The 14,678-nt window shown below is 43.7% G+C and overlaps 1 protein-coding gene across 2 annotated transcripts in view; it reads left to right on the top strand.

Annotated features, from left to right (window-relative positions):
• The window catches only part of LOC144722603 (glutamate receptor 2-like), a 214,702-nt gene that overhangs the window by 141,650 nt on the left and 58,374 nt on the right, over nucleotides 1–14,678 (top strand). For both annotated transcript variants that reach the window (XM_078600826.1, XM_078600828.1), the window contains exon 7: nucleotides 4,528–4,695. In XM_078600826.1, the coding sequence (XP_078456952.1) occupies nucleotides 4,528–4,695 (168 nt within the window). The remainder of the gene's footprint in view (nucleotides 1–4,527; nucleotides 4,696–14,678) is intronic.

Genomic DNA, 14,678 nt, shown 5'->3' with positions numbered 1-14,678 from the left:
ATTCGAGAGTGAACACATACATTTAAAGAGTGGTTGTATATTTTTTCTATATTTAACTAAATATTTGTTTCTATATATTTGTTTATGATTTCTAAGAATATAATTACCATATTTTCCGGATTATAACACTCTTCAGGAAAAAAAGTTAGATGTAGCCCAAACTTGTACCCAGTGTCAATCCCACACGTAAGAGATTATAAGATGTGCTCCCAACGTGTGCTGTAAAATCAAAGGGAAATGGTGCATCATATAATCTGGAGACAGTTGCATTATAGTAATTCCCTCGTTATTCACGAACATGCTATCCACGATGTTGACCATCCGCGAATTGCATCTGGAACTCTGCATGCCTGCATCGAGAGAGTGTGAGAGAAAGAAAGTGATGAGATAAAGTGACGATAGAGAATGTTAATAGATTATGTATGTCTATTTATGGTAATTAAAAAAAGATAGGTGTTCCTTGGACAATATAATTGTCTGCAAAAATGTGCTATTCACGAGCATCTCCGGAACGTATCCCTCGCGAATATTGTAGAGTAATATAAATGGCCAGCACCTTATAAACCAAATCAAGACTAAATGAGGCAAGGACTCTCCATGTGGTCAGTGACTACAGTCACACATGTGCCATGGGTGGAAACTTACTGAAGTCAGAGCCGTTTGTATTATTCCAAAGTATTTCCCAGATGGGGGTGGTTCCACGCCTGTAATTCAGACTGTCAAGGCAACGAGGGTTGGTGGATCACGCACATTTTGTAAAACTCCCTTCCCATGAGCATCGAGGTGCTATGCTTTGGCTCACCAGGAGAAGGCGGTACAGCAAGTGTGGACAAAGCTCCATGCGTTACATCTCTACTGAACAGAGTGTTGTCCCCCTCGTACGCGTGGCTTTTCTGGAGGTATTCCGGTTTCCTCCCTCGTTTAAATACTCAATGGTTGGCCGATAACACCTTAATATATAGAGGACCGCTGAGCTTGGGATGGGAGATTTGATGCTTCCCACCGCCTAGCTGCCTTTCCCACTTTTCTGTGGTTCCTCGCTGCTACGAGTGATCTTCTCTCTTCAAGAGTGAGCACACACTGTGCGCGTTACAAATGAGTTTGCATATCCATCCATCTATATTTGAGATTACTAAAATTGACTAGATTTTTTACGAAGCTTCTTCACTCTCTGACATCTTAAAATCCTTACCCACCACATACATTATTTCGCTTACTGCATCAGCCTTCCATCACCACTACTCTTCCATCCCACTCTTCTCCTGGAGTTCATGAAAATACTACTATATCCAGAAGAGTCTTAGGACTCTTTTTCACGAGTCCTGCATTCCAGTTAATTCCATTTTAAAATCTAATTACCTACTTCGTGTGGACCCATTTTAACGGGTGCCTTTTACTGGTTAAGTTAGATTTTAAATCTTGACTTAAAGCTTTCGTAACAGCAGGAATTGATATTCTTTGGGTCTTTCGGTAAAGTCACGTATATAGGTTCAAAGAAAATTACAAAGTAACAATATTTAGTTATTATAACAATATTTTGTTATTTTCTTTGAACCTATCTACATCACTTTACCGAAAAAACCAAAGAATAAGTAAGATTTTATAAACCAACTATTAATTAAAGTACTTTTAGTGTTGTTTTCACACTCACGTTGCATGAAATAAAGATTTATATTGCCACTTAAATTAACTGTAAAGTGCTTTAGCTGTGCAATGAACATCATCCGAAAAAATATATGTGCAAATTACATTATCATGGGGGATATGTGAACTAAAGCATTACTGTACATTAGTTGTAAGCAGTGTCCTCCGATAACACTTAAAACACGTGTGTTTGAATCAAAATATTTCTTCCCAAGACAGCATCATATTTTAAGAATTGTACATTGTCAGCGTTGAGAATAATTTATTTAATTAATGCTGCCGTACATTTTTTTATCATGCAAGGAAGGAAAATAGCATTTTGGACAAGCAGAATCAATCTTGTGTTGTTCTCGCTAATAGTATCCCAAAAGTGCGATTTGATACAGAGGCATGAACAGACATCTTTCCAGAAACGCCAGAAGACATTTGGGACCTCCTATAATGCCTGAGGAGCAATTTTGGAAAGAGATAGGCACAGAACTTCGTTGGATGTCTCCCCAACGGGCTTTTTCACACCGCTATCATAAAATGACCATCATTTAGCTGTTTACATGAGTGGCCATCCTTATTTAATTTCAGATGGGCGCGCGGGTATTTATACTCGCACGTCAGCTCATAGTTTATACAGTGAGGGAAAAAAAGGTTTTAATCCCCTGCTGATTTTGTACGTTTGCCCACTGACAAAGAAATGATCAGTCTATAATTTTAGTGGTAGGTTTATTTGAACAGTGAGAGACAGAATAACAACAAAATCCAGAAAAAACGCAAGTCAAAAATTTTATAAATTGATTTGCATTTTAATGAGGGAAATAAGTATTTGACCCCCTCTCAATCAGAAAGATTTCTGGCTCCCAGGTGTCTTTTATACAGGTAACGAGCTGAGATTAGGAGCACACTCTTAAAGGGAGTGCTCCTAATCTCAGCTTGTTACCTGTATAAAAGACACCTGTTCGCAGAAGCAATCAATCAATCAGATTCCAAGCTCTCCACCATGGCCAAGATCAAATAGCTCTCCAAGGATGTCAGGGACAAGATTGTAGACCTACACATGGCTGGAATGGGCTACAAGACCATGGCCAAGCAGCTTGGTGAGAAGGTGACAACAGTTGGTGCGATTATTCGCAAATGAAAGAAACACAAAAGAACTGTCAATCTCCCTCGGCCTGGGACTCCATGCAAGATCTCACCTCGTGGAGTTGCAATGATCATAAGAACGGTGAGGAATCAGCCCAGAAGTACACGGGAGGCTCTTGTCAATGATCTCAAGGCAACTGGGACCATAGGCATCAAGAAAACAGTTGGTAACACACTACGCCGTGAAGGACTGAAATCCTGCAGCGCCCGCAAGGTCCCCCTGCTCAAGAAAGCCAATGAACATCTGAATGATTCAGAGGACAACTGGGTGAAAGTGTTGTGGTCAGATGAGACCAAAATGGAGCTCTCATTGGCATCAACTCAACTCGCCGTGTTTGGAGGAGGAGGAATGTTGCCTATGAGGTGGAAACATTATGCTTTGGGGGCGTTTTTCTGCTAAGGGGACAGGACAACTTCACCGCATCAAAGGGACAATGGACGGGGCCATGTACCGTCAAATCTTGGGTGAGAACCTCCTTCCTTCAGCCAGGGCATTGAAAATAGGTCATGGATGGGTATTCCAGCATGACAATGACCCAAAACACACGGCCAAGGCAACAAAGGAGTGGCTCAAGAAGAAGCACATTAAGGTCCTGGAGTGGTCTCCAGACCTTAATCCCATAGAAAATCTGTGGAGGGAGCTGAAGGTTCGAGTTTCCAAACGTCAGTCTCGAAACCTCAATGACTTGAAGAAGATCTGCAACGAGGAGTGGGACAAATCCCTCCTGAGATGTGTGCAAACCTTGTGGCCAACTACAAGAAACGTCTGAACTCTGTGATTGCCAACAAGGGTTTTGCCACCAAGTACTAAGTCATGTTTCGCAGAGGTCAAATACTTATTTCCCTCATTAAAATGCAAATCAACTTATAACATTTTTTACATGCGTTTTTCTGAATTTTGTTGTTGTTATTCTGTCTCTCACTGTTCAAATAAACCTACCATTAAAATTATAGACTGATAATTTCTTTGTCAGTGGGCAAACGTACAAAATCAGCAGGGGATCAAATACTTTGTTCCCTCACTGTACGTGGCTATGCCACACGGGTTTCCAGCATGTACAATGATTTTCTCTCAAAGCTCCTGCGCTGTAACAAGTAAAAAAAATTACAGCCCTTTGCCCAGTCCTTTGCAGTGAAAGTACTCTCCTCATGCCGTGTCGGCCATGGGGATAGATTGAACATACTTCACCACTCTGGTCAATCTGAGTTGGTGAATGGGGGGGGGGGGGGGTCCCGGACCAGTTCAGACTTTACTGTAAGTACAATCCCAGTCGGGATGAGCAATGAAATGATAATCACAATCAAGGAAATGAGTACCAGAGGGAAGCCACGATTGGATGACTCGCCCCGACTGGACATCTGTGAAAAAGAGCTGTATAGTTCATCGGGTTCCTCCAGTTTAAATGAATATTCTGATTATGGATGCCATATAAAAAGGCCAGCCATCGCAATCGGAGTTGCGAAATCTCTACTGCTGGCTCAAATCTGCCATGGAGAGGAGGAGCACCACCCTACTCTCGTTTGAGCAAGAAGACTTTTGAGTCGACTCGCATTGCTTGCACGGTGCCTCATTGGACGTGTGAAATTGCACACGTTGGGTTGAACCTCGCTGAGGGGCTCCTGTAAATAATAAAAAAAATACAAAATAAATAGCAAATAATAGCTCTCCCACATAGAGTGCCACTTACACTTCGTTCCACCAAGCGTCGCGTCGTTGTCGCCCCGACTCTCTTGCCACCCTTTCCACAGTTCACTTCGGCGCTGACCTACGACAGCATCCTGGTGATCAGCGAGGCCTTCAAGAACCTCCGCAAGGACCGCTTTGAGCTGTTCCGCAAGGACAATGCTGGGGACTGCCTCGCCAACCCCCCGGTGCCCTGGCCACAGGGCTACGACATCCAGCAAGCCCTCAAAAACGTGAGTGGTCACCGAGGCACCCGTCTAGTTCACGGGCCAACACCTTGTTTTTTTGTGTTTAGTTTGTTGCCCTTCCCCCGCGTCTCCGATTAGCACAGTTAGCTACGTACACTGCGAAATAAGTTGTTACATCAGTATTGCAAGTGAATCTTGCAATAGCCTTCATTTATAATGTATGTAATCACGTAATCAACAATTAGCCATGTGCAAGAAGTGGCAACGGTAAATATTTACAACCGCCTGTGGTAACGATTGCTGCTCTGGCTCACGGCTTTTTGCATCATGAAGGCAAACACAAACAAACACACCAACACACACAAATCAAAACACACGCAAACCAACACACACACGCGCGCAAACACTCACACACAAACCAAAACATATACAAATTAACATATGCAAACTAGCACACAAGGGTAGGATTGAAGTAGGCATGAGTTTTTGGATTTATTTTTTTCCAGCATATTTTCTTAGTTAAATGCCCATTTTGAGATTTTATTTCGTATATTTGGATTGGAATGTATTACATTTAAGATAACTCTCATTGGTTAAACATTAATTTCTACATCCTTATAATTGGAATGTTAACAAAAAATATAATCGGTAAAAACATGTTATATATATACACTTTTAGCGTTTTAATAAATTGCGCAAAAATTCATAAACATGTCAATTATGTCACGTGATGGTGGTGGGAAATGCACAGACAACATGGAATCTGAAATAATTTGTAAAATCGGATCAGGTGAATTTAGTATGTTCGCAAGATTCTCGGATTAGCTGATAATCAGGAACAAATTGTTGTTTTGCAGTTAAATTCCTCAACTGCAAATCCCAGATTGTCCAACTTATTTGGAGGCGTCAATAATATGAATTTGAAAGAATTAGCGTCGGTTTTCTGAGCACCTCTATGGCACCCTCTAGTGATATCACCAGGGTATGAATACCTGACACGGAGTGAATATCCCTAAATAATTACAGTGAGGGAAAAAAGTATTTGATCTCCTGCTGATTTTGTACGTTTGCCCACTGACAAAGAAATGATCAGTCTATAATTTTAATGGTAGGTTTATTTGAACAGTGACAGACAGAATAACAACAATAAATCCAGAAAAACGCATGTCAAAAATGTTATGAATTGATTTGCATTTTAATGAGGGAAATAAGTAATTGACCCCTCTGCAAAACATGACTTCGTACTTGGTGGCAAAACCCTTGTTGGCATTCCTTCCATAATTTCAACCGTGATGACGGTTACAAACTGAGTAATCATTGGAAAGATGTGATTAACCATGCAAAAAAGATTTAACTACACTTATTAGCCAATCTTATTTGACAGACAACCATTACTGTTTTACCATGTTTAGTGGTGGTCTCCCTGTTACAGGTTTAGTCACAAACCGCACCTCTCCATAACAAAGGCTCAGCCTTTGTTATGCAGTCTATTCTTAGTCTCAAGCCTCACCTTACCATATTAATAATAAGTATGCGGCCCTTGCCCCACCACCTTCTCCAACCATTATATAAACGCAGTGGTAACTCCTGCAATCTCTCATTTACTTGATAACAGCTGTCGTGGCTGTGACGGTACCACCTGAAGACGGAAGCTTGTGTTGTCTCCGAAACGTCGTGATTTTTATTTTTATTTTATTTTACTTTTTAATGTTTTTACCTACGTGACTTTACCGAAAAGAACCTAAGAATACCCTTGTTGGCAATCACAAAGGTCAGACGTTTCTTGTAGTTGGCCACCAGGTTTGCACACATCTCAGGAGGGATTTTGCCCCACTCCTCTTTGCAGATCTTCTCCAAGTCATTAAGGTTTCGAGGCTGACGTTTGGGAACTCGAACCTTCAGCTTCCTCCACAGATTTGTTATGGGATTAAGGTCTGGAGACTGGCTAGGCTACTCCAGGACCTTAATGTGCTTCTTCTTGAGCCACTGCTTTGTTGCCTTGGCCGTGTGTTTTGGATCATTTTCATGCTGGAATACCCATCCACGACCCATTTGCAATGCCCTGGCTGAGGGAAGGAGGTTCTCACCCAAGATTTGACGGTATATGGCTCCGTCCATCGTCCCTTTGATGCGGTGAAGTTGTCCTGTCCCCTTAGCAAAAAAACACCCCCAAAGCATAATGTTTCCACCTCCATGTTTGACGGTGGGGATGGTGTTCTTGGGGTCATAGGCAGCATTCTTCCTCCTCCAAACACGGCGAGATGAGTTGATGCCAAATAGCTCCATTTTGGTCTCATCTGACCACAACACTTTCACCCAGTTGTCCTCTGAATCATTCAGATGTTCATTGGCAAACTTCAGACGGGCATGTATATGTGCTTTCTTGAGCAGGGGGACCTTGCGGGCACTGCAGGATTTCAGTCCTTCACGGCGTAGTGTGTTACCAACTGTTTTCTTGGTGACTATGATCCCAGCTGCCTTGAGATCATTGACAAGATCCTCCCGTGTAGTTCTGGGCTGATTCCTCACCGTTCTCATGATCATTGTAACTCCACGAGGTGAGATCTTGCATGGAGCCCCAGGCCGAGGGAGATTGACAGTTCTTTTGTGTTTCTTCCATTTGCGAATAATCGCACCAACTGTTGTCACCTTCTCACCAAGCTGCTTGGCGATGGTCTTGTAGCCCATTCCAGCCTTGTGTAGGTCTACAATCTTGTCCCTGACATCATTGGAGAGCTCTTTGGTCTTGGCCATGGTGGAGAGTTTGGAATCTGACTGATTGATTGCTTCAGTGAATAGGTGTCTTTTATACAGTTAACAAGCTGAGATTAGGAGCACTCCCTTTAAGAGTGTACTCCTAATCAGAGCTCGTTACCTGTATAAAAGACACCTGGGAGCCTGAAATCTTTCTGATTGAGAGGGGGTCAAATACTTATTTCCCTCATTAAAATGCTAATCAATTTATAACATTTTTGACATGCGTTTTCTGCATTTTTTTGTTGTTATTCTGTCTCTCACTGTTCAAATGAACCTACCATTAAAATTATAGACTGATCATTTCTTCGTCAGTGGGCAAACGTACAAAATCAGCAGGGGATCAAATACTTTTTTCCCTCACTGTATTATTATACAGGCGTCTCGCTTAACGGGCGTTCTTTCAACCACAATCCGCTCTCACAAGCAATTAATATTTAGACCCATTTGTTCGCAAAACGATAAAAATGTCCACTTATGGAGTGGACACCGGTCGATGAATATGCATCCCCTGGCAGCAGAGATGCACGGTGGCCCACAGCTGTTTGTTTCACAGCTCTCTTTGGTCGTGTGGCAGAAAGGGGGCCTCGTGGTGGCACTGTAGTGGGTGGGTGTGGGGAGCGCTCACAGCCAACACCAGTGAACCAGTCCTGGGCTTCCTCTAGGTCGACTCAGCCTCAAATAAGTAGCGTACCTGGTGCGGTGTGTAAACATCGCCACAAGGGAGACAAAAGCAGCCGGGCGTAGTGCTGGCCACCCACCTCCTCGTGTGCCCAGATCAGCCTTTATAGAGGTACTCGCGAGCAGCGTTTGCCCCAAAAGTCTATGAAAGCTATACGAGGAATCTTGCACTGTGGTTCTTCAAGTGCGGTGTTATATTTGATGTTTTATTACGTTATTTTTGTATTATATATATGCTTTTCTCACGTTAAAAATGTTGTTCCCAGAGTGCAAAATGTTTGGCCTCAAACGTCTATTTCAGATTTTGACATGGGAGTGCGTCAATGGGAAGACGACCATCGTTGCTCACGAGTTTTCGCTTCCCGAGCTATTTTTCATGGAGCGTGTCTCGCTCGTTAAGTGAGAGGCACGCGGCTGTACCATAACACTGTGGGATGCTGCCCTTGGTGTTATGGTTCGTGCACACTCAACTTCCAATTCCAGAGGTCACAAAGTTCAACCTCCCACTCATCACTACAGACATCGCAAACACACGAGCATGCAGCATCATCGGTTCACGCTTCGACTAATGCAACTCTGTACTCACCCGGTCCTAACAAAAAGCCTAAAAAAACTCCGTCTACAAAACCACCTCGCACACACTGTCCTCACCTCCCACCAACTGTGTCTGACCTCCGACTTCGATCTCCGGGCCTTCCACTGGCTCCCAATCCCCATCAAAATTACCTTCGAAATTGCCTGCCTCTGTTACACTGCCTACAGGGCCGGTTACCCCTCCATACCTCTCGGACCTCCAGACGCCCTGCTCCAAAACCACCACCAGAACTCTCCGCAGTTCTACCCTGGAGTTATTCTCGAAATTGAGAGTCAGGACCGCGATCGTCATGCGTCGTTTCTCTGTTGTCGGCCCCTCCACCTGGAACGCCATCCCCCTCCACATTCACAGCGCTGTATCTTTACCTGCCTTTAAGCGCCTTCTCAAAAAACACATTTTTATTTGACTTTAACTTGGAACTGATCTCTGCTCCGTCCCTCAGGGTCACTGCCTTCGGGGAAAGTGAAAATAGTGTGCGTTATAAATTGGCATTATTATTATTATTATCATCATCATCATGAATGGGAAATCCACTGCATCGTGAGCGTATTCACCTACAGGTCACCACATATGACGATCCTGCGATATACCAAAGACAAAGATCTCCCGTATAGCCGTAACAGACGGTAGGTGCAAGTGCTGTTAGCAAGTAGCAACTATGAATGCTGGCACAGCACTCGAGGGGGCGGGTGGCCAGCACAACGCTCGGCTACCTTTGTCTCCAGAGCTGTAATGTTTACACACCGCACCAGGGTACTCATTTGAGACTGAGTGGACCTAGGAGATGCCCAGGACCAGTTCAAATAATCATCACTAGTGTTGATCAAGAGCGGGAATTGAACCCGGGTGGCCGGGTTCGTAGCGCAGTGCGCCAACCACTGCGCTCCCGCTCCCCACCATCGACCCAGCTCCTGCACACGATTAACACAGATACATGCTAATCGAACAGATTTCATCACACCCTCTGCTCGTGAACATCCTCATGGACGCGTTCTATTTTAGGCGGCCACTCCATAATGAATTTGGACCATCAGCCATCAAAGTGGTGTGTTCTGCCCAAGCCCACCGACTTGTTTTAACAGTTTGGAAGAAGTCATGAACCTGCATGTTGTTCCTCTTTCTGCCTCTCAGAATAATCCTGAGCATGCATTTCCCCATTCCCTTCGGTGTTATACTACACAAATATAGCTTCAAATATACGTAGGTGTGTGGCAAGTTTGCCATATGTTCACCTCATGCCTGCACAAACCAATAGGCATTCGCTTGAAAAAACTTGTCCATGCTTTCAACTGTACATGGATGACAGGAGAATCAGAATATAAATTATGTTTTTTTTTATATACAAATAGGTTTAGCGTAAATAACGAGACTCCAGAATATATGTTTAGTGTGAGGTGTTGAGAGCTTGGTGTATTGAGCATACAGGAGAGAAATAAGGGAGTGCTGGAATTAATTATTAAAACTACAGCAGGAACCTTCAAGAGATTTGGACAAGGGAGGCTGATCATTAATGTGTTGCAGGGGGGAGCAGTATTCCATTAAGAACACCCGTTCATTTTAATGAAATTGTGTTCATTATTGTACTGGGAAGGAGCATTCGGAAAAATGAAGAGGCATTGCAAAGCTTAATTTCTGCGATTGTTCCATACATGGAGGAGACATGTGGTTTGCATGTTCCATTAGTCACAGCGATGGGTTGCGCTGCAAAAGGTAATACGACGACACAGCGCGTGCATCACAAAGTGTGCTATTACGCCTCACTGCCATTGACGAGAGATATCCACGGCTTAATTGTGCACGCTGAATTCAGAAATGATGAGCGCTAACACTTCATAGGAGGCGGTGTAAGCTCTATTTGATCCTAATGGCGGTACACCAGGGTACCAAATAATACAAAATGGCCGAGGCAATTAAATATTTTATTTCTGGGACACTATTTTTTCCAGGGGTGTACTTAATTCCGCGACTGGGGTACCAATCAATCCGAAATCAGTGCTACTCCGCAATGTCGAAATGTAGCGAGGACGATTGTGCTGAAACCCTGAATGCTCGTACGCACCGTAGTGGTGCATCGCGTATAACTCGTCGAGATGAGTCGATTGCCACATCGCCGACCATCAACAGACTGAAAATGACTGCATCGCGGACATTATGCGAGAGCTGGGGTACTATGGTACCCCGGGGTACCGCAATAAGGTTAATTTACCAAAGATTAACATTCTACCAAAGGCTAAATCGCATGAAACGTACCCGATCTCTTTAGATCTCTGGAGCTAAAGGGGCCGTCCATAAATAAGGGGGGGGGGGGTCAAAAATTTGTGACGATGTGTGACGAGGGAGGGGGGGTTTGAGAAATGTGATGTCACATCAAAATGCACAACTTTAAATAAAAAGACAACACGTTCTACTTAATTAAATATACTTTTAATGTTTTCTCCTACAACATTAGAGTGCAGCGCTACATTAAATATGCACTACAATGACAATAGTTTAAAGTGATTTGAAGCATGTTTTATATTTGGGGGGGGGGGGGCAGAGCTTTGTGACGTCATATTTGAGGGGGGGGGTCTGACTTTTTGTGACGTCGTGTGACGAAGGGGGGGGGGGGGTCAAAATTCGTCCAAAATCGCGTGACGTCATTTTTGGACGGCCCCAAAGCAGGGTTAAACTTTCATGTTCCTTGGATCGTTGGGTGAATTTTTCTCCGGGTCCTCCGGTGTTTCCGACCACATTTCGAATTAACATGGCGTTCAGAATATTTGGCTGCTGCTATAAATGTCCACGTGGTAAGTCACTTCCTTGAGCTATCATTTGTGGCCAGGTCGCCACAGTGGTGTAACACTTTGCTCACTCGACTTACAATACTGAGGTCGCCAGCACCGATTAGATCTCCTGGCGCGGCAGTTGAAACGACGGAGCGAGTTCCCCCCCCCCCGGCCCCCTCCCCCATCTCTGTCCACCCAGCAGTACAAATGGGAACACCACAGGTTGCGTGTGGTGAGTTCAAGTGTGGTTGCTCCCACCTCTTCTAAGACGTCTGGCCAGCATGGAAGACATGGCAAAACACCCTCTAGAGCTCTCTTTAGTGAAGACCCCTTCTACCAGCTGAGGCATTAGCAAGCACTTTCAGGGCTGCACCTTCATCGCTCATACTTCATTGATACATTCTATGTGCATACCTTGACAGAGTTTTTACAGTGACTCATTGGCTATTCCGGCTACCTTTAAAGCCTTCCTGAGTGAAAATTTATAAAATGGTATCAGTGCCAAGATAAGACATTTAAGGCAACAGCCGTTGACTTTCGACAGAGAAGAGCATATGCTAAGCTGTGAGAATAGAGACCTGCTTTGAAGCGTGAAACTTAGTTTGAGAAAATAATGTTTCAGTCTATCGCGTGTCGGCACACATGAGAACTTATGGCACCGTTAAATCCAATCACAAATGAGGCATTTTAACGTTAATTAGTGTCTGCAGATGACAGCAAGTACAATCTAGCCAGAGTTAATATAAAGTGTCCCTCTACGTTGTATTAGCCATATGTTTCAGCTTCATAGATGAATACAAATGCAGCGTGTATCCTCCAGCAGGCAACTGTAGTTGTTTCAGAACTTTTAACAGAGTCTGGGTCAGACTCCAACAGCTCACATTGTCCTTGAAACTGATTGGTCCACACCAGACAGTTTTCTTTTGAGCCTCGTCTCAAACGGTCTTAGACCAGAGGACGCCTTTTGGCCTAATTCTGTGAGGTGAGTTACGCGAGCAGCCTCTCGTTGCCGAAGTCTCCGTATTTACGTTTGTTCATCTTCACGGCAGGGTGGTCTAGCTACAGTGAGGGAAAAAAGTATTTGATCCCCTGCTGATTTTGTACGTTTGCCCACTGACAAAGAAATGATCAGTCTATAATTTTAATGGTAGGTTTATTTGAACAGTGACAGACAGAATAACAACAACAAAATCCATAAAAACGCATGTCAAAAATGTTATAAATTGATTTGCATTTTAATGAGGGAAATAAATATTTAACCCCTCTGCAAAACATGACTTAGTACTTGGTGGCAAAACCCTTGTTGGCAATCACAGAGGTCAGACGTTTCTTATAGTTGGCCAGCAGGTTTGCACACATCTCAGGAGGGATTTTGTCCCACTCCTCTTTGCAGATCTTCTCCAAGTCATTAAGGTTTCGAGGCTGACGTTTGGCAACTCGAACCCTCACCTCCCTCCACATATTTTCTATGGGATTAAGGTCTGGAGACTGGCTAGGCCACTCCAGGACCTTAATGTGCTTCATCTTGAGCCACTCCTTTGTTGCTTTGGCCGTGTGTTTTGGGTCATTGTCATGCTGGACTACCCATCTACGACCCATTTTCAATGCCCTGGCTGAGGGAAGGAGGTTCTCACCCAAGAGTTGACGGTACATGGCCCCGTCCATCGTCCCTTTGATGCGGTGAAGTTGTCCTGTCCCCTTAGCAGAAAAACACCCCCAAAGCATAATGTTTCCACCTCCATGTTTGACGGTCGGGATGGTGTTCTTGGGGTCATAGGCAGCATTCCTCCTCCAAACACGGCGAGTTGAGTTGATGCCAATGAGAGCTCCATTTTGGTCTCATCTGACCACAACACTTTCACCCAGTTGTCCTCTGAATCATTCAGATGTTCATTGGCAAACTTCAGACGGGCATGTATATTGCTTTCTTGAGCAGGGGGATCTTGTGGGTGCTGCAAGATTTCAGTCCTTCACGGCGTAGTGTGTTACCAACTGTTTTCTTGGTGACTATGGTCCCAGCTGCCTTGAGATCTTTGACAGGATCCTCCCGTGTAGTTCTGGGCTGATTCCTCACCGTTCTCATGATCATTGCAATTCCACGAGGTGAGATCTTGCATGGAGCCCCAGGCCGAGGGAGATTGACAGTTATTTTGTGTTTATTCCATTTGCGAATAATCGCACCAACTGTTGTCACCTTCTCACCAAGCTGCTTGGCGATCGTCTTGTAGCCCATTCCAGCCTTGTGTAGGTCTAGAATCATATCTCTGACATCCTCGGAGAGTTCTTTGGTCTTGGCCATGGTGGAGAGTTTGGAATCTAATTGATTGATTGATTTTGTGAACAGGTGTCTTTTATACAGGTAACAAACTGAGATTAGGAACACTCCCTTTAAGAGTGTGCTCCTAATCTCAGCTCTTTACCTGTATAAAAGACACCTGGGAGCCAGAAATCTTTCTGATTGAGAGGGGGTCAAATACTTATTTCCCTCATTAAAATGCAAATCAATTTATAACATTTTTGACATGCGTTTTTCTGGATTTTGTTGTTGTTATTCTGTCTGTCACTGTTCAAATAAACCTACCATTAAAATTATAGACTGATCATTTCTTTGTCAGTGGGCAAACGTACAAAATCAGCAGGGGATCAAATACTTTTTTCCCTCACTGTAGATGTTATTTTATTTTTATTGAACCCATTTTAACAGTCACAGCAGAAGAAACGTAGATATACAAGTAAGGCCAGGGTGTCTGGGAATTGCATCCTCTGGGTAGGCTATCTCCAAAAAACAGGAGCTTGCTAAGGTATATAAGGTTATTTAGTTTTACCAACGAGGTATGTTGGACTTCTTTGGCACTGTACAGTATCACAGAGACAGCGAGCAAAATTAAAAGAGAAAGGAACTTGATGCAAGGTGGCGAGCTTAAGAAGTGTAACTTCTTCTGTTTGTTACATAAATAGCTCTAGATTTGAAGCTTTCGTGACTGCAAGGATTCACATTCTTAGGTTGTTTCGGTAAAGTCACGTCGGTAAAACATTAAAATTAATAAAAGTAAAATAAAATAAAAATCACGACGTTTCGGAGGCAACACAAGCTTCCGTCTTCAGGTGGAACCGTCACAGCCACGACAGCTGTATCAAGTAAATGAGAGATTGCAGGAGCTACCACTCCGTTTATATAATGGTTGGAGAGGGGGGGGGAAGCGGAAAGTACAGCACACTTTTTATTCATATAA

The sequence above is a fragment of the Lampetra planeri genome, chromosome 15 (genome assembly GCF_965212315.1).
Source record: "Lampetra planeri chromosome 15, kcLamPlan1.2.h2, whole genome shotgun sequence".
NCBI classification, from domain to species: Eukaryota; Metazoa; Chordata; class Hyperoartia; order Petromyzontiformes; family Petromyzontidae; genus Lampetra; species Lampetra planeri.
Note: the sequence above shows the minus strand (reverse complement) of the source record. Positions and strands in the feature narration are given on the sequence as shown.